This window comes from Ursus arctos, unplaced genomic scaffold (genome assembly GCF_023065955.2).
Source record: "Ursus arctos isolate Adak ecotype North America unplaced genomic scaffold, UrsArc2.0 scaffold_8, whole genome shotgun sequence".
NCBI classification, from domain to species: Eukaryota; Metazoa; Chordata; class Mammalia; order Carnivora; family Ursidae; genus Ursus; species Ursus arctos.
In genome coordinates this window covers 16,169,774-16,190,661 of record NW_026623100.1, presented here as the reverse complement: position 1 = coordinate 16,190,661, position 20,888 = coordinate 16,169,774, and the positions used below count along the sequence as shown (strand labels likewise).

General features: G+C 39.3%; 1 protein-coding gene across 1 annotated transcript in view; it reads right to left on the bottom strand.

Annotated features, from left to right (window-relative positions):
* Positions 1–20,888, bottom strand: part of MSH2 (mutS homolog 2) — a 73,065-nt gene that overhangs the window by 37,548 nt on the left and 14,629 nt on the right. The window contains exons 5-7 of the mRNA XM_026486318.4: positions 19,849–19,998; positions 18,438–18,571; positions 5,809–6,008 (exon numbers count right to left, since the gene is read on the bottom strand). Of these exons, the coding sequence (XP_026342103.1) occupies positions 5,809–6,008; positions 18,438–18,571; positions 19,849–19,998 (484 nt within the window). The remainder of the gene's footprint in view (positions 1–5,808; positions 6,009–18,437; positions 18,572–19,848; positions 19,999–20,888) is intronic.

The window sequence follows — 20,888 nt, the reverse complement described above, 5'->3', positions numbered from 1 at the left end:
CATCTGGATCCTTAATGAAACTGGTAAATGTGCTTCCCTGAATTCTGTGAGCTGCTCTAGCAAATTAATCCAAGGACTGGGTATCACAGGAACCTTCACTCTACAGCCAGCTGGTGAGCAGCACAGGTGATAACCCCAGCCTGTAACAGGTATCTTGTGGGACTATGCCCTTAACCTGTGGGATCTGGTGCGATCTCCAGTTAGATAACGTCAGAGCTGAGTTACACTGTAGGATACCCAGTTGGTGTCTCAGAAAACTGGTGTGGAGGGAAAAGCTCCACGCATCTGGTGATCGAAGTACACTGTTCTGTGGGAGAGCAAAGGAGAGACACAGGAGAAAGACTCACAGGAGGAAAAGACAAGAATAAACCTAAGTTTTCCTTTACTGTTCCAACTTCATAAGATTATTTTTCCTTTCTCTCACCCATCACGTATTATAGCAATTTTCTCATTTTTTTCTTTTGGTATATATTCTTGGACCAATAGTCTGTATCTCTGTCCCTCCACCCAAATGATCTTACACCCAGATCCCACTAAACATTTCCAACAAAATACACTAAACACCAAAACATATTAACCACAATAAAGAGCAAATAGTGTTGGTAAGTATATAATGAAATTTTCTTAAAAATCTTTTGACTGGAGGGGCACCTGGTGACTCAGTCGGTTAAGCGTCTGCCTTCGGCTCAAGTCATGATCCCAGGGTCCTAGGATTGAGCCCCACACCAGGCTCCCTGCTCAGGGGGAGCCTGTTTCTCCCTCTCCCTACGCCTGCCGCTCCCCCTGCTTGTGCTCTGTGTCAAATGAATGGATACAATCTTTAAAAAAAAAAAAAAAAATCTTGTGACTGGAACTGTAAATGAATACAACCTTCTTGGAAAAGTAATCTGTCAGTAAATAATTACCTGCTGTTAAAATGCAGACCAGACCCCTCTGGTCCTATAGGTCAGAGGAAGCAATTAATGCATTCTGAACTGAAGGGGAGGAAATGACATGATCAGATGAGCTAGGAAACATTACCATGGGTTCGCTGAAGAGAAGGCACAGACCACAGGAGGGAAAATAGCAAATGTGAGGTTTTTAAGAAGTAATTAAACAGAAACATGATTAATTGGATACGGGGAGAGGGAAGAGTTATGCGCCTCAGTACAATGGCTGTTAGAATAAAATGTATCAAATAATGTAGATATTTAGAGGAGCTGTTTTAAGCACCATCACAAATTTGCCCTAAATGCATGATACCATTATTTTAGGCTTTGTCTCAACTTTTTAATTTTAAAAGCTACAAGGGATAAGGGAAGCCAGGTATATTTTTCAAATAACTATTTCTTACAGGAGAAAAATGATTTAGAGTAGACCTTCCATTACTCAGTGCCAAGTCCGCTTTCTAGACTGTTGCTGCCCTCTGCTGTTCCTGAACTTATTTTTATTTCTTTTCAGGAATAACGTTAATATAACTTTAAACCTAGACTTAATCAAAAACCAAAAACACCATAAGATAGCAGGAGAACATACTCAATTTCGAGCAATATACTAATATACTAAAAAAAAAAATTTTTTTTTGAGCAATAGTGCGCACGGGTACAAAGGAGGGGGGAGAGGGAGAGGAGAATCTCAAGCAGGCTCCACACCCAGCACGTAGCTGGCTTGGAGCTCAATCTCACAACCCTGAGATCATGACCTGAGCCAAAACTAAGAGTTGGACACTTAACCAACTGAGCCACACAGATGCCCCTACAAAGAATTTTTCTATATCATGATTCTACTTTTAAGGACAGTGCAAGGGCGGCTGGGTGGCTCAGTCGGTTAATAAACATCTGCCTTCGGCTCAGGCCATGACCAAGGGTCCTGCCATCGAGTCCCACATTGCACTCCCTGCTTAGCAGGGAGCCTGCTTCTCTCGCTTCTTCCGCCACTCCCGCTGCCCATGCTTTCGCTCTCTCTCTCAAATAAATAAATAATAAGTAAAAAATCTTTAAGGACAGTGCATTTGGTTTATTTTCCTCATAAGTTAGCCTCAGTTTTGGCTTTCTCCAAAAAATCAGCAGGCTAAAGAGCTACAGCAAAATGCCATGCTTTTTTTTTTTTTTTTTTTTTTTAATGATTTTATTTGTAAGCAATCTCTACATCCAACATGGGAGTCAAACTCAACCCCCGAGATCAATAGTCTCATGCTCCACTGACTGAGCCAGCCGGGAGCCTCCATTCTGTTGTTTTTTAACACGAAATTCAGATCAGTTAGGTTCCTAATGACTAGGGCACACCCGGAATCTCCAATGTTTCTTCTTTTTTCTTCTTTTTTAAGATTTTTATTTATTTGAGAGAGAGAGAGAGCACAAGCAGGGGATGGAGGTTTTACAAATGCTTTTGAATATCTGATGAAAGTTACTGATCTTTTCCCAGAAAAATACACATGGACAAAATCTTATATAAAATGTCAAGATGCTTCTAAGAACTCATTTAAAAATCCCAGCTTTGGGGCACCTGGGTGGAGGGCTCCAGTCGCTTAAGCATCTGCCTTCGGCTCAGGTCATGATCTCCTGGGATTGAGCCCTACATCGGGCTCTCTGCTCAGCGGCGAATCTGCTTCTCCCTCTCTCTGTGATCTCTCTTGCTTTTGCTCTCAAATAAAATAAATTAACAAATAATCTTTTTTACTGGGACTAAATGAAAAAGGGCCAAAATCAGAACTGGAGGACTCTTAAGGGGAAAGCAAAACAAAGAAGGATCCAGCAATTCTATTTCTGAGTACATATCTGAAAGAAACAAAATCATTACCTCAGAGATGTCTGCACTCCCTTGTTCATTGCAGTATACTTACAACTGCCAAGATATGGGAACAACCTAAGTGTCCGTCGATGCATAAATGGATAAAGAAAATGTGATGTATATATACAATGGAACACTATCCAGCCATAAAAAAAGAAGGAAATCCTGCTATTTGTGACAACATGGTAGACCCTGAGGGAATTACGCTAAGTGAAATAAGTCAGGCAGAGAAAGTCACTTATGATCTCACTTATATGTGGGATCTAATAAAAAAAATTAATCTCACAGAAATAGAAAAGAATGGTGTTTGCCAGCAGCTGGGGTTGGGGAAATGGGGGAAGGTGGTCAAAAGGTACAAACTTCCAGTTATAAGATTTAAGTTCTGGGGATGTAAAGTACAGCATGGTTACTTATACTTAAAAATACTGTATTGTGGGGCGCCTGGGTGGCTCAGTTGTTAGGCATTTGCTTTCAGCTCGGGTCATGATCCCAGGGTCCTGGGACTGAGCTCCGCGTCGGGCTCCCTGCTCAGCGGGAAGCCTGCTTCTCCCTCTCCCACTCCCTCTGCTTGTGTTCCCTCTCTTGCTATCTCTCTGTCAAATAAATTATTTTTTTTAAGTACTGTATTGTATATATTTGAAAGCAGCTAAGAGATTAGATCTTAAAAGTTCTCAACAAAAGAAAAAAAGGTATGTGAGGTGACAGATGTTAACTGAGCTAATTGTAATTATTTTGCAATACATACGTATTTCAAACCATGTTGCACATCTACACCTATACTATGTTATAGGTTAGTCATACCTCGATACAACTGGAAGGAAAAAAAACCACCAAATTCAGCAGTGAAAGCTGATAAGATAATGACTAGACCATGCTTGCTGGATTTAGCAACAATAAGTAACTTAGCAAATGCCATTTCAGTGCTGTGGTCAGGGTTGGAAGGCAGTTGAGCAAATGGAAGATGGAAATGTAGGCTTTCAGAAACTTGGCTGGGAACAGAAAGTGAAAAAGAGATGTAGGTACAAGAGGACACAGTAACAAGGATGTTTTATTTTTCCTGTGGGAAGGAAGAGATGTAGGAGAGAAAAGGTTCAAAACAGCTGATATAAGGGGATAAGAGTGAATTGTTTAGAAAGCCTATCTCCATGATAATCTGATTATTACAGCCTTGTTACTTGTCAATCCCCTTGTGCTCCCAGTTGATCCTGTTGGAATGGAGCCAGAGGATATTGAATCAGAAAAGCACAGCAGTAAAAGATCTCCTTTTATTGGATGAGGCAATTGAAGCACAGGGAGGGTAAATGGCAGCCTATGCCACACTAAAGTAATGTGGGCACAGGAAAGATTTAAGACCCATTTTCTTTAATTCCACTTCGGTGGAACAAAATGCAAGGGCTTTTAAGTGTCATCAGTCTAAAGAGGAGCCTTGGATACAATGGGAATACTTTTTATACAGTGGCACTTTAAGATAAGTGCTTAAGATATTCTTCACGCTTTGCTAAGTAATTAAGGGAAAAAGTTACCATAAAATTAAAATTAAATCTATGCTTATTTTATATCCTGTCATCATAGAGTTGAGCTTTTTAAGTCTGTCTGCAGAAAAAGCTTTCCCATAATAATGAAAGGTTTAACAGGTCTAAGGGATAATAGTGATTTTTAACTCTGAAACTTGAAAAGGTGTATTAGACATATAACTTCGTAAGTTTCTACAACAAATAATTTAGTACTTACGTTCACTTAAAAGTTAAAAATTACGCTTCTAAGAGCAAGCTGATTTTATCCACCAAAACTATATTGATTAATATGTGACTTTGCACACTTTATTCTGGTAACTTCACTTTGATGTCAACTGTTAGAGATCATCAAGACCCTTTGTCTTGGGGCACCTGGGTGGCTAGGCTGGTTAAGCAGCTGCCTTTGGCTCGGGTCATGATCTCAGAGTCCTGGGATCGAGCCCCACATGGGGCTTCTCCCTCTTCTCTCCACTTATGCTCGTCGTGCACACTCTCTCTCAAATAAATAAAATCTTTAAAAAAAAAAAGAAAAAAGACTCTTGCTTAACTTTCTTTTATAGGTGTACTGGAAAGGTTCACTTCAGCAGGGCTGGAATTAGCCTGAACTGTTTCCTTAAAGTTCCTTTATGTCAATGATCCCCGGGTCAATGGATGCTGTTTTGTAATCAGGATCTGAGGATATTCAGGGTCGTCTGTTTAGCTTGTCAGCACTGTTTGTGATTGATGGTTTATTTGCACCTGGTCTCAGCGAGGCCCCCCTGTGCCAGAGGGTTCTCTATCTATAGAGGCTGGTTACAGAACAGGATTATGCCCACACGACCAGCGAAACTGAAGAAAGTCCAGCAAGACTCCATTTTAAGCTCCCTAGTTCCAAGGTGTTCTGCACACACTGGTGGTCCCTGATGTGAGAGAAAGTGCACCTCACCAAGGACCTTTCAAAAGGACGGACAAGGGCGCCTGCTGGCTCAGTCAGTTAAGCGTCTGCCTTCAGCTCACGTCATGATGTCAGGGTCCTGGGATAGAGCCCCACTTCGGGCTTCCTGCTCTGCGGGGAGCCTGCTTCTCCATCTCCCTCTGCCCCTCCCCCTGCTTGTACTCTCTCTCTCTCTCTCAAATAAACAAAATCTGAAACAAAAAAGGAAGGACAACAGGAGCCGGCACCTGACCTCCCTGGCCCCCTGCTGTTGAGACTTTGGCTGTGATGCATTATCTTTCCTTTGGTGCTGCTGCTAGACTGTACCCTTTTCCTTTAATAAATACAGATTTGAAAGCAATGTCATTTTGGGTCCTGTCAGTCTTTGGCAACTGCCACTGCTAGTGCAATAAATCCAGCTACCCTAATATTCACTTCCAAAAAGCAAAAATTCTAAGTTGTCTCATGATTCCGGACTTCTGCAACATAGTTATAGGTCAATACAAACCTGTTATTAGAAAAACTTAGAGTTACCAGACCCAACTTTATAAGGACAGCACATTTGCTAAGTATATTGAGAGTGAAGGAAAACAAAAACAAAATCATTGTTACCTTCATACTTTTCCAGAGCCCGAATAACATTAGGGAGTTGATTTATACCCTGATAGAGTCGATAACAATCTTGTAAATTTGCTGCTTGTCTCTGAAATTTCTTGGCAAGTCGGTTAAGATCTGGGAATCGACGAAGCAAATCTTCTTGTAAACTCTGCCTCAATTCTGCATCTTCTACAAAAGCTTCCACTAAATTCAGTCTGAAATAAATTGTACTGAATTAATCTTAAATATTTTAGTATAAAATTAAAATCTGTCTACTAAGTATATAGGAATCAATTAAATGAACTCAAAAATTCCATGCAGGAAGCCTGACTCTATCCTGAAATGTAAGCTTCTTACAGAGGATGGAAAGCTCCATAATACTGTGACGTAAGCACTTTCTGATTAGTTAATAACCAAACTAACATTTAGTTAAGTAGTATCAGAAGATACTAATACATACCTGATTTTGTTTGCCTTTCATCAAATTGCCTTTTCTTGAACAGAAGAATTTCACTATTGGGACACTGCTGTTACTGACACATTAGTGCACACGTAAACAATGATCTTCAATAAAACAATTATAATTCAAGAATGTTGCCAAATCCAACATTTATTCTATCAGAAGGTCTTATAAATTTTCAAAATGCAGTCTAAAATTACCTTATGACAGTACAAAGCCAAAAATTTCTAGTTAAAAAACTGAAATAAGCTTATTGCTTCCCCAAAATCAGTATATAAAATCTTGGCCTGTTCTAAGAACTATAAAACATGCAGCTCATATTGCTTTTGCAATTTATTGGAATCCACAGCTTTCCATTTTCTTCCTTGTAATTCACAGAAAGAAATGTTTTAGGGGGAGAGGAAGAATAGGAAAAAAAAAAAAAAAAAAAAGAAAGATGTTTCTACATCCTAACGCAGCACGTGCATGCACAGACATCGGAGGAGGCATAATATACCCCTCGAAACAGGCCACTTTAGGGTCCTTCAGGACTATTTTGAGCTGACAACAATTAAGAAGAAAAAAGAAAAGCCCTCTGCTTTCTCCCTATTTGCCCAAAAGCAGGACATAAATTTACAGATGTCCTCTCCCTTCTCTCTTTACCAGAAAGGACAAAAGTTAACCACAACTTTAGACCCTCATCAGCCTGGAAATGGTACCAGAGGAATCTACGTAACAAGTTTTAGCCTTTACCTACCATTAGCTTCCCATAATTTGTAGCCCTAGGAACTCAAAATCCTTCTCCTTTGTCTTGTCTCTTCTCTGAAATTTATTGTTCCTTTGCTAAGATGCTATGTATACCCAAGTTCTCATCAATCTTGGAGTTACTCATCTCTGAGTACTCCCATGTATAAGCATAACTTCAGTTTATCTTTCTCTTGTTAATCTGTCTTTTGTCAGTCTAATTTATAGGCACCCAGCCAGAGAATCAATGAGCGTTATTAGGAAAAAAGAAATTTTCCTTCCCTACGATATATAGTTAAAATAGGCTTCACAAACAATACATATTACTCTTACTATGCATAATGTACTGTCATTTTTCTCTCATATTTAACTTATCAAAAAATGCTAGTTTTCACCCACTACACTAATTTCATAACTCACTACTGGGTCACAACTTGCAGTGTGAAAAGCTACCTTGCAGGTGTTAATGCAGTAACATAGATATAGATATAGATATCTATATATATCTCTGAAAGGTAAATTTTAGTAATCAAAGGTAGGGTGGGGGTGCCTGGCTGCCTCAGTTGGGAGAATATGTAACTGAGTTCAAGCCACACGTTGGGTGTGGAGCCTATTTAAAAAAAAAAAAGGGCAAGGAAAATCACCATGGGCATAGCAAATAATCCTAAATTCAGAAGGCTATGAATGAGGAACCATTTCCTTATTTTTATTTTTTAAAGGGATATTTTTCTTTTTTTTTCTTTTTTTTTTAAAGATTTTATTTATTTGACAGAGAGAGAGAGAGCCAGAGAGAGAGGGAACACAAGCAGGGGGAGGGGGAGAGGAAGAAGCAGGCTCCCAGCGGAGCAGGGAGCCCAATGTGGGGCTGAATCCCAGGACCCTGGGATCACTCCCTGAGTCAAAGGCAGACTCTTAACAACTGAGCCACCTAGGCGCCCCCAACCATTTCCTTATACTTATAAACTAGAAGAGCAGTAAATTAACCCTCAAATTACACAAGGACAGAGAAAGGAAACAAATCAGCTTTCTAAATTTCTTAACTACTTACTGAGCTCTCAAACAGCATTTACAATTCCTCCATCATCAAAATGTTCATCCAGCATATTATATGAGGGGAAAATTATGCTGCCCCCAGAGTAATCACATAACCAAGATTTCTGAACCTTGACAATGCTGAGAATTCCTTGTTGTGAGGGGCTCTTCTGAGCTCTTTAACAATATCTGAATTCTACATATGACACTATGGTGACAACCCAAAAGGTCTCCAGGCACTGCCACATGTCCTCTTGCCCCAGGTTGAGAACCACCAGCTTAAAGAAACCTGAATAAAAATTCAGTTTTTAAAAGATGAAAAGAGAAAAATAACTGAAATTCTATAGAAATGTCAAGATAATATCTAGGCAGCTGGCAGCAGATATACGCATTGTGGCAAATGCCAAATCAGTGGAGGGAAAAATCTGCTACTACCAGGATGGTATTATACTGTGTATCAGTCCCTGGGGCTATAAACAAACTTCTAGAACATTTCAGGCACTTACCGCTCCAGAAGACTTCTATGGCTTGTATTCTAGATTTAAAAGACAGAACAGAACTTGAGCAGACAGATGCAGTCAAGTCCCATAATCCAGTAAAGCAAATCTGGGCCTTCCTACCTAAGCCTCTGGTTCAAGATCACCAACATGGAAGTCACTTGGAGGTGGACAGTACAATATTCCTGGGGGGTGGGGCTCAGCTGTGAAATTTCTATGAGCTTCTCATGCACCAACAGTTTGATAAAGTCTGAGTCCTAACAATTACAAGAAATCCCTGAGTTTTCATGATAAAGTGGGGAAAGTGACATAATGGGGTGAGGAAAGGATGAAAGAAACCTGATGCTTAGCAATCAACCCCTGATCTTTCTTTTTCTCTTCTTTTCCTAAGACTCCCATATCCTTAGGCCACTCTCAGGTAAATTTAAGAATCCATACAGAAGATATTTCTTTTCTTTTTTTTTTTTATTTAAGATTTATTTATTTATTTGACACAGAGACAGCCAGTGAGAGAGAGATAAGCTGGGGGAGTGGGAGAGGAAGAAGCAGGCTCCCGGCAGAGGAGCCTGATGTGGGGCTCGATCCCAGAATGCTGGGATCACGCCCTGAGCTGAAGGCAGACGCTTAACGACTGAGCCACCCAGGCGCCCCCATACAGAAGATATTTCTGATCAAGAATCTTCCAGGGGTGGGGCTCCCGGGTGGTTCAGTCGGTTAAGCATCTGCCTTCAGCTCAGGCCATGATCCTATGGTCCTGAGACTGAGCCTTGCATCGGGCTACCCACTTGGAGGGAAGCCTGCTTCTCTCTCTCCTTCTGTCTGCTGCTCGCCCTGCTTGTGCTGTCAAAGTAAATAAATAAAATCTTTAAAAAAAAAAAAAAAATCTTCCAGGGGTGTCTGAGTGGCTTAGTTAAGCATCTGACTCTTGGTTTCAGCTCAGGTCACCATCTCAGGGTCATGGATTGAGCCCTGCATGGAGTTCCACACTCAGCAAGGAGTTTCCTTGAGATTCTCTCTCTCCCTCTGACCGCCCCCCCCACTGTTTGTACAGGCTCTAATAAATAAATCTTAAACCAAAAAAAAAAGAATCTTTTAATTTTTTTAAAAAAATTCTTTAAAAAAAAAAAGAAAAAAGAATGCTTCTTCCCTATTTCAACTATTTTATCACTGTTTCCTCTCAAACTGACCAGGGAATAGGTCCTAAGTCATCAACACCACCTTTCGGCCCTGTAATCCACCAAAATGACCAACACAAAGGGAGAGGGGGTACCCACTATGTTCTCTAGACCTTTTAGAGAACAGAGTTGGTTCTTTGGCCACAGACATGCACATCTATAAGAAAGATCATGATGATACTGTACAGACATCAGGGGAATGGCACTGTTCAAAAAGTAACACCCCACAAACGTTACCATGGCAAAACTTGAAGAGTCCACACAGTGTTATCCAGCATGCTGATAGCATTGTTGTAAATGAGGGCAAGATTCTTGACAAGAGAATTAGTGTATGTACTGAGCATATTAAGCACTCAGCTTCCCAAACCTGTGAAGGAAAATGATTAGAGAAAGAGGAAGCAAAGAGAAAGGTACCTGGGTCCAACCAGGTACCAGTCTGCTCCATGCAGAGAAGCACACTTTTTAAGAATTAACAGAAAAGAGCCTGAGCTGCTGGAACCCATTCCCTATGAATTCATGGCATGATAGACATTAAAAAAAAAAAAAAAAAAAAAAAGACCTCTGGAATGTAAAAATGTTTCTCTTAGTTAAGTAGCAGTCTGGTGTCCCCTTACCCAAAAGCAAACTTTGTGTCCTTAAAAAATAAATAACACCATTCAAGAGCATAAAGTTCCAGTAGGACTATAGGAAGACCGCAAGGGAATAAAACAGCTTCTAAAACACATAGTACAAGGCAATCTACACAGCCCCCTCAATCTTTGGTCCAGGTATCATTAAAAGCCCAATAAATTGCTAGTTTCACAAGTCTGTTCAGTATGCCATTTCAGAAATAATTACAGTGTCAGTTTACGTACTAACAAGTTTTTAAAAAGGATTGTTTTGCTAACTGTTTCTATGACAATGCCACTCTTGAATCACAATTTGAGAAGCTCCAAGTTACTGCTGGCATAACACCGTATACCTGTCAATCCTACTCAGTAAAATTACTCAGCTCTACACAATTTGACACATCAATTTGCAAATTGATAGAGAATAAAAGAATTTTTTAGGGTCAGTTCATCTCTAAAATTCAAACAGAATAACTCACGAATTAATCATGAAATGTTTGGTATTCTAAAAAACCCACATTTGTCCTTTCTTTAAAACTAGCCATTTCTGGGGATGCCTGGGTGGCTCAGTCGGTTAAGTGTCTGACTCTTGGTTTCAGTTCAGGTCATGATCTCATGGGTTGTGGGGCTCTGCGCTCTGTGTGGATTCTGCTTGAAAGATTATCTCCCTCTGCCCCTCCCCTGACTCACACTCTCCCTCTCTCACAAATACATTAAAAAAAAAAACACTATTTTCTCATCTCTCATTTTAAGAACAGCTGACTGGAGTTTCACGACAGCATATTCATATGGCTGAGCACAAATTTGGTCCTTAAAGAACTACAATCGTAAATTTCTGAGTCTCTTCTTTATCTGTTCTCACATGGTTAAATGCAGTCAGAACCACTCATCTGATGTGTACTCTTCCGGGCCTGAGAAGATTAAAGATGAAAAAGTATGGCAAGATATAAAGAGAAGAACATGCTTTTAAGGAATATTCAATCTAGTGGAGAAGAACATGCTCCATTTTACAGTTAGTGCTGAGTAACGAGTGAGATACAAAATGGGATATGGATAAGAAAGCAAGGATTCCTATGGGACCTAGAAAACTTTATTTTGGGGCATTTCATTTGCCTATATGTTGAACAGTCGGGATTTAGAGAGACAGGACTTGGGGGAAACTACTTGGGATGGGAGGCCACAGCAGAGACTTACAGGATGCACTGGAAAACTGAAGCAGAAAAGGAACAGGAAAAAACTACATCCAAAGGTAAAATGAAAAGGTTGGCTTTGGAAAGGAAAAAGCAGTATTTCTTCTTCTGAGATAAAGCCAGGGAGTAAAAGACTGAAAATACAGATACATTTTGACTGTATAAGGATTAAGGAAATGATCTGCTTAGAGGGAGGAGGCAGCTGAAGGCTTTCAAGAAAAGTGAAAAATTTTGGGTTGGGCAGTTAAGAGGAGACATACACCTCCGAGAGGTGCTACGGGATCCCGGGATGCAGGGACTGCGGGTGGGACCGATGCCACCTTGGAGCAGCACTTGGGAAGACACAATGAAGAATCCATCATCAGAGTCCTGTGCACAGACTCACAAGGACTTAATCTAGGCTGCCATGGGTCCCTGTCATGAGCATGCCAGGGTGATATCCCTTCTAGCCCAACAAGCAGCTAAGCTAACCTCAGAGCCCACGGATATTTCTGTGGTATGCCTAGAATCAGATATGATCCAGAAACATGATGACATCACAATGGCAGTGCACAAAATGGTCTTCTAACATCTCCTATCAGTTCTCAAGCAGCCTGTCATAGGGGCTCGATCCTACCGATATTAATTATCTTATAGAGCTATCGCAGTTCCAGTAGTTAGGTCATTTCTTTAGTGTGCAATGGGCACTTTTCTATTAATTCTAGAATAAGCTGCTTTTTGACATTCAATGGACTGACTTATCAAAATATCAGTAAGGAAGGATCACGTTTTGAAGCAGCAGGTCCAGTCACCATGTACATAGGATTTTGTTACATTTAATAAATCTGGTCAGAAAAAAAAAAAAAACAAACGGGTAGCAAAGAAAGCCAGCAACTTTTAACTGAGAAAGACAGCTAAGGAGAAAGGCCAGTATGACAAAGGGCTAACGGAGCACAAGAAATTCTACGGTCTCCGTGAAAGCACTGGAAAAGCAGTTGCCTTTGTGGTACAGGCTGGACAGGAGGGCAAATGAACTTCAAAGGGCCGAGCAGATCAGTCCAGAGACCAGAATAAAGAATTACCACTGAACCTGATTTACAAGTAGAGAAAATAATGGTGGGGAAGCAGTGGAGTGCAAGCCCTCCTGTTCTTCCTCAGGGGTTACAACAACACTTCACTGTTATAAAGAAATACACTCACTGTATAATCTCCAAACCACTGTCTCCATACAATATGAACTATTAACTAAAGATACCCTTGCACAGGGGCGCCTGGGTGGCACAGCGGTTAAGCGTCTGCCTTCGGCTCAGGGCATGATCCCGGCGTTGTGGGATCGAGCCCCACATCAGGCTCCTCCGCTATGAGCCTGCTTCTTCCTCTCCCACTCCCCCTGCTTGTGTTCCCTCTCTCGCTGTCTGTCTCTATCTCTGTCAAATAAATAAATAAAATCTTAAAAAAAAAAAAAAAAGATACCCTTGCACAAAAGGATAATATAACCTGGAAAGAAGTCTAGGGACCCTAGGAGTATACCACTGCCTCAAAAAGCATGACATACTATCACATGAGCACCACCACTATTTATCTAAATTTACAGGAGCCATACTTTTATTCAGAGACTTATGTTTCTATTAAGACTGCTACATGAGGGGCGCCTGGGTGGCTCAGTCGGTCAAGTGTCCAACTCTTGATTTCAGCTCAGGTCACGATCTCAGGGTCATGAGATTGAGCCCCAAGTTGGGCTCCATGCTCTGCGCAGAGTGCACTTGAGATTCTCTCTCCCTCTGCTTGTGCTCTCTCTAAAATAAATAAAATCTTTAAAAAAAAAAGACTGCTACATTAATTGTATTAAATTTTATATAAAAACAGGGGTGCCTGGATGTGAGACATCCAACTCTAAGCATCCAGCTCTTGGTTTTGGCTCAGGTCATGATCTCATGGGTCATGGGATCAAGCCCCACACTGGCTCTGTGCTCAGCGTGGAGCTACTGGAGATTCTCTCTCTCTCTCCTTCTCCCTCTGTCCCTCTCCCCACCACGCGCACTCTCTCTACCTAAAAGAAATAAAATCCTTTAAAAAAATTTTTATATAAAAAAATTCAATTTTAAACTAGAAGGCACTAGGAATACCATATTCAACATATACAAATTATTTCATCAGCAATTTCATAAGAGTGAACTATTTCATATGCTACCATTTTTCAACGTTCTTTAGAGAATTCTAACTTAAAAATTATCAATTATCTTATGAATCTATGGAAAGACAAAAAACAAAAACCTAGAAAATTAAAAGCAACAGTCCTAATATATGTGCAAACATGAGGACTCTTGGGACAGATCAGAAAATAAGTGAAAAAATAGTAATATTGAACAAAGTTCCTTTTTTTTAAATTCAAGTATTTTTATTTTATATACAAAGAGCTAGCATTAGGGTAGGTATCTTGGACATCTGTAGTAAGGTAGGTCTCTTGGGATGATCCATTCAAGGAAGTTCACTTAATCCAACTTAATGAAGCCCATATCCTTCCCACACTGACAAACACTAGTGGCACATATTGAGGCCCTATTTCTGGATCAGATCATGACAGTTTATGCTGATGAAGCAAGGACGAGAATCCTGGCTGAATTTCTTTTTAAAATACTTTTTTTTTTTTTTTAAGTAAACTTTACCCCAACATGGGGCTTGAAGTCATGACCTTGACATCAAGAGTTGCACACTCTACTGACTGAGCCAGCCAGGTGTCCCTGGCCAATTTTTTTTTAGATGACTCCAGGAAAGTGACCCATCTTGCTCTCTTAGAAGCAACGAAGCAAAAAGTGGACAGAGTTCTTATTCTAATTTCTAATCTGTCAGATGAAGTACAAAAAAGAATATCTAGATACTCGCTCCTAAAAGGTAATAACTTACCATTCTCATTAAAGACGAAAGTATTTAAGCCATTGACTAAAAACAAAAAATATTTATAGTCTCAGTGCAAATAGGTTTTAGTGAATGGAAACAGTAGCATGACACTGGATGTCAATGTTAACAAGCCATTCTATGGATATAACTTAAATAAAAGCCAAAATAATATGTTCCATTTCTGGTACTAAAGTCTAATTTGGATCAAATCAAATACCACTGATAGAAGTAATAAATACAGTGCAGCAATTAAGCTCTGTAGTCAGGCCAGTCCGGCTTTAAATCCAGTCTCCACATTACAGCTGATGAATTTGAAATGCTTAGCAAAATGTCAGGCACAAAGTAGATACCAGTCTTATCACCGTCCTCCTTCTAATAGCTTGACAATAATCTAAAAGTAATCCTATTTTCATCATTATTCCTGAAGATATCAACTGGGCTATTGTCCTTCATAAGATGTATCCACCAAACTCAAAGATCTAATCACATCTGTCCCTACCCCTGCTCTAATGAAAACAGAAGACAAAGAATTCTTTGCTCTCCTTAACAGAATTCACCCATAGCAACATAATTTAAAATTAACTTTCAGGGTGTCTGGCTGGCTCAGTCAGTACAGCATGCAACTCTTGATTGCAAGGTCATGAGTTTGAGCCCCATGTTGGCATTAGGTTTACTTAAAAAGCAAAATTAACTCTTCACTTACAGATTCCCACTACTTACTCTTCCGGAAATAGACCCAAAATAATAATGGCAGTAAGAAACAGAAAACATGATTTCACTGTTACCCTGAAGATCAATCCTAAATGCTCAAAGAGGGAGATTTGCCCTGAAGCCCCTGAAAGGTGTAAACTTTGAAGCCGTAGGTATCTCAGCAGGCAGAATTGAGAAAGGGAAATAAAACAAGGAGACTGTCCAAACAAGAACCTGTATGAAGAGTATAACTTTCTCTCCCTACTCTGGAATTTCAGCATTTGGTCTTGAAAACCAAGGGTCTTCTTATTTGCTGGCAAATGAAACATTCTCAGCAAAATAAAGAGGAGAAAATATGTGTTCTCATCTTACGGGTGCAGAAAACCAGATCATATTCTAACTCGTAAAGCTCTCCTCACAAGTGTTGTTTCTAATTAATAAGTCTTGTTAGACTACCAGATGTTGGAAATTATTGCTATGTCCTGTGAAAAAAATCTTTATTTACCCTCTAAAAAAATCTAATTTTGCTATTTTATCTTCTAAGTATTTGTTACTCTGGTAATAGAAAAGTGACATCCCAGTTTCAAAGAGTCCAAATACATACGTGCTCTAGTTGTTAAGCCAGAAGGGGACCACTGACACTTGCTCTGCTCCCACAAGACCAAAGTTAAGAACATAATCAATGACCTGGAGCTTGAGAGTTAAATTACCTAAGTTTTCTTTAAAAAAAAAAAAACCAAAAAGCAAAAAAACCTGGTTGCTCCCAGGGCAGCAGTGGCAATTCACAGAGTACAACAAACGTGTCCCTGGGCCCCTGGGTGACTCAGTAGGTTGAGCATCTGACTTGTAAAACTTCGGCTCTAGTCATGATCTCAGGGTCCTGGGATCAAGCCCCGTTGGCTCCCTGCTCAGCAGGGAGTCTGTTTGTCCCTCTCTTTTTGCCCCTCCCCCCATTCGTGCTCACTCTCAGACTCGCTAATAAATAAAATATTCAAGGGGAAAAAAAAAAAAAAAACGTGTCCCTGGAGCTGTACAACGGACAGCCCCTGAGGAAGAGGTCCCAGGGAACTGGGGGACAAGAACTGGAGAATTATCACTGTGTATCCCTCTGTTGTTTGAATTTTGACACATATAAATGTTATTACTTATTCACAGATAATTAAAATTAAAAATTGTAAACTGCTTTGATTACTTGCAAACATCTAATCCTTCCTATTTCCTAAATTACTAAATCCCACTCTTCTTCCCCAACAAACCTGACTTCAGAAAGTCACCTTAGCATCTGAACTTATGCATTGTCAATAAAATACCAACACATCCACAAATCACTAACCTCCTGGGTTATTTTTATTTTAAGACTCTTTAGAATGCACAGGATTAACAATGAGCTTAGTAATTATGTGCAGGGTATATAACAAAACCGACCAACTACTTTATGTTTGCCTGGCAACATCCCAAATACTGAAGAGATCATTATGCTTTTGCGTATCATCAGTATGCAGTAGGTATTCAACAAATTCTTTAATGATGTGACATCATAAGCCATAAAAATAACGAATCTTTTACCAGTTCTGGCAATGTAACTTAATTTGCCAAATGGAAAACATTAGGTACAAATTAGGCCATTAAAAATAGCCTAATTATTAAGAAAGGTAAAATAAAGTACATCTAGTCAATAAAATATTATATACTTACTAAAAATTAAAAACGCTGAATATGAAGATAAAACAGCAACAGTAAAATGTTTATGATAATATAACATAAGTGGGGAAAAATTGGGGCACCAAACTATAAGGATTTACAACTTTTTTTTTTTTTTTTTTTTAAGATTTAGGTATTCATTTAAGAGAGAGAGAGAGCAAGCATGTGCAGGAGCTGGGGGAGGGACAGAGGGAGAGAATCCTCAAGCAGATTCCTCACTGACCCAGGAAACCAACACCAGAACCGGAAGTGGGGCTCAACCCCACGACCCATGAGATCATGACCTGAGCCAAAACCAAGAATCAGACCCTTAACCAACTGAGCCACCTGGGCTCCCTACAACTATGATTTTTTAAAAAAGGACTAATATAAGAGTGCACCATATAAAATGATTCCATTTACATAAAGTTCATGGAGCAACTGGGTGGCTCAGTTGGCTAAACATCCAACTCCTGGTTTCAGCTCAGGTCATGATCTCAGGGTCCTGAGATCAAGCCCAGTGTCCAGTTCCATGCCTAGTGCAGTCTGCTTGGGACGCTCTCTCCCTTCTCCCTCTGCCCCTTCCCATACCCACATATGCACTCATTCTCTAAAAATCTTAAAAATAAATAAATAAAATAAAAATAAAGTTCAAAAACAGGCAAAACGAATTAACCTATAATGTTACAAGGACAGTAATTACTTTTGAAATGAGATGGGGTAGTAACTAGCAAGAGAAGCCAGGGGAGTTACTAGGGATGCTAGTCACATTGTTTCTTAATTTGACTGCTGTTACACCATGTGTTGCTCACTTTGTGAAAATCCGCCAAGCTGCATACTTAGGATTTGTGCTCTATGGATAGTATACTCCACTGAAAAGTCTTAAAACTCATATCTAAAACAAAAGATAAAGATAAAATATACCCAAATGCTAATCGTATTTGGGTAGCAGGATTATAAAACTTTTTCTTTCATTTTCTCAATTTTAGAGATTTTCTGAAATCTATCTTTAGGCTGCCTGAAATCCTTTCTAAAATAACTAAGAGTAAGTGCTTCCTATGTACCAGATCTTCTTCAAAGTACTTTATATATATTAAATCATCTCGTCTTGGGGCACCTGGGTGGCTCAGTCAGTTAGGTATCTGCCTTCGGCTCAGGTCATGATCCCAGAGTCCCAGGATCGAGTCCCACGTCAGGCTCCCTGCTCAGCAAGGAGCCTGCTTCTCCCTCTGCCCCTCACTCCACTCATGCTTTCTCTCTCACTCTCTCTCAAATAAATTAATAAAAATCTTAAAAAAATAAATAAATCATCTAGTCTTCATAACAACCCTACGAAGTAGTTTACTACTGTCATTTTAAAAGGGAAGAAACTACAACACTGAGGTTAAGTAACTCCCCCAAGATGACACAGCTAATAAGTGGTAGAGCCATAATTTGAACCAAGATAGCCAGGCTCCCAAATTCATGGTCTGAAACACTATCCATCCATCCTGATAATAAAATCTTGCTTTTTTATACTGAAAAAGACAGTAATTAGTAAACTAAGTTATTCTATCAATCTAAATCATTACTATTCTGTGACCATGTAAGTAGCTCTCTGTGTAGTCCGATGCTAAAATACAGGAGCAAGTTTCCATATTAGAGTAAGCGGCATAATCCTAGAGTAATTAGAAGTTACTCAAAGCTTACAGAAGTGTACATGAGAAATATACCTCTCTTCTATTCTGTTCTTATCCATGAGAGGCTGCTTAATCCACTGGTTAACCAGTCTTTGTCCTTGAGGGGTTTTGCATTTATTCAGCAATGCAGCCAGAGACTGAGAGCCAGTAGTATCTTCAACAGAACCCTAGCAAACAAAAAACAAAATAGGAAGAATGGCATGCTCATTAGTGAAAAACCTTACTGTGCCATAAAAAATAATTAAATAATTTTGGAAATGAGAACACTTAACAGTCTTCAAATATTAAATGAGAAATTTGCACAAAAGTTCCTCTTCCTCAGCTGAGTCACTGTCAGGCTGGGTGTCAGTCTATACTGCAGCACCTGAGTATTCTGAATCCACACAGTCAAAGTGGTAGCTTTCCAGATGCCATCTCATGTTTAACCTAGCACCTCCCACTACCATTCCTTTATGAACTCCAAAGTGTGGTGACCTCACTATAAATACTGCCCCATTTTGGGGCACCTGGGTGGTACAGTCGGTTAAGCACTGCCTTCAGCTCAGGTCATGATCTCAGGGTCCCAGGACTGAGTCCCACGTCGGGCTCCCTCCTCAACGAAGAGTCTGCTCCAGATTCTCTCTCTCTCTCTCTCCCCCTCTTTTCCCTCCCCTGCTCGTGCTCGTGCTCACGCTCTCACTCTCTCTCAAGTAAATAAATAAAAATCTTAACCAAAAAAAAAAAAAAAAAAAATACTGTTCCATTTTGTCATCCTAACTCCTCTCTGGGGAATTGGGACTAATGGCCAGACCAAGTAAACTGCAAATCTTGGATAAGCAAACCAGTGATCATTTGAACATGGCCTGTGAGAGACTCCCAGTTGTGTGAAAGCCTAGCCTGTGTCTCATGGTGTTAGAATGAGTGCATGTGTGTATAAATGCATGATACATATTCATGTGGTGCCATGGCCATATGGTGAAGGTCAATATAACTGGTAGACAGGGCCCATTAGACGAAATGAAACAGTCTTTTTGGTGGCTATTAAAGCGAAATGTGCATAAAGAAATAAAAATGTTTTTCTAAAAAAAAACAAAAAAACAAACAAACAAAAAAAACCCTCCTCTTCCTAAAATCAAACTTCCGACCTATTAATCTGTATTTTTTCCAGTGTATTTTTCCCCAAACCAAAATCACTTTGTAATTACTACAGTTTTAGACATAAAACTTCTTAAAATGTAATTTTTTTAAAACTGCTGTTAATATAACAAAATTATTCATAAAGCTAGGACAAATACTATTTATATAGCTTACAAATAGAAAAATACAATAATTTAAAACTGCTTATCTATTCTAAGTATAGTAATACTTCAAAATATTCAAGCTCCTTAATAATATTCTTCAGTATATAACAAAGGAAACATCTTATAACATTCAGTATTTTTAATCCACGTATTTTTCTTTTTACCTGGAAAAGGTTAAGGGCTCTGACTGCTGCAATATCCAATTTCATGTACTGACTGAAGTCAAAAGTAGTCAGTTCAAACTGTCCAAAATTTGAATCATCTGATAAGAGTTCTAAAAACTTGATTACTGCAGACAGTGATGAAGCTGCAACCTAAGATTGAGAATTTAAAAGACTCTATCACTAGAATCCACACAGATAAAAACACTTTTTAGTAACCCTAAAAGCTTCTGCATATTTTCAAAAGGTATGTTTCTAATACCAGTATTACTACTCTTACATACTGGCTTTTGATTATGTCACACACACAAACATTAAAACAATTACTCTGTTTGCAAGAATCAAACTATTATGTGACAATCACCACAAAATCACAATAATCATAATAGTCCCAGTTCATTCTAGTTTGAAATCTACTTTGAGAATTCTAAGTTATAAAGCTTGCTCTGTCTTAGTTAAGTATACCATAATTTTTTTAAGTATACCAAAATTTTTCATTTTACTTCTCAGTGACCCACAAATATCCTGTCAAGAGTTGCCAATATTTTTTTAAATATGTAAAAATACATCTCAAGCCATACCCACCTCAAAGATTTGAACAAAGAAACACATCAACCACTGAAAACCCCATAAAAAAATTAGTTTCCATATTCATTTCTACCACTAAACGTACATAACAAGTACCAATTTTTTAGCCAAACTGTTTAAATTTAGTATTTATTATGTACTACATACTATATTTATTTACACCCTTATTACTTCCTAATCTTCACAACAATCCTTTAAGATTATCATCTAGGGACGCCTGGGTGGCTCAGTGGGTTAAGCACCTGCCTTCGGCACAGGTCATGATCCCAGGGTCCTAGGATCAAGTCCTACATCCGGCTCCCTGCTCAGCGGGGAGCCTGCTTCTCCCTCTGTCTGCTGTTCCCCCTGCTTGTGCCCTCTCTCTCTCTGACAAATAAATAAATAAAATATATATATTTTTAAAGTGCAGTCTTTTTTTTTTTTTTTTTAAAGATTTTATTTATTTGACAGAGATA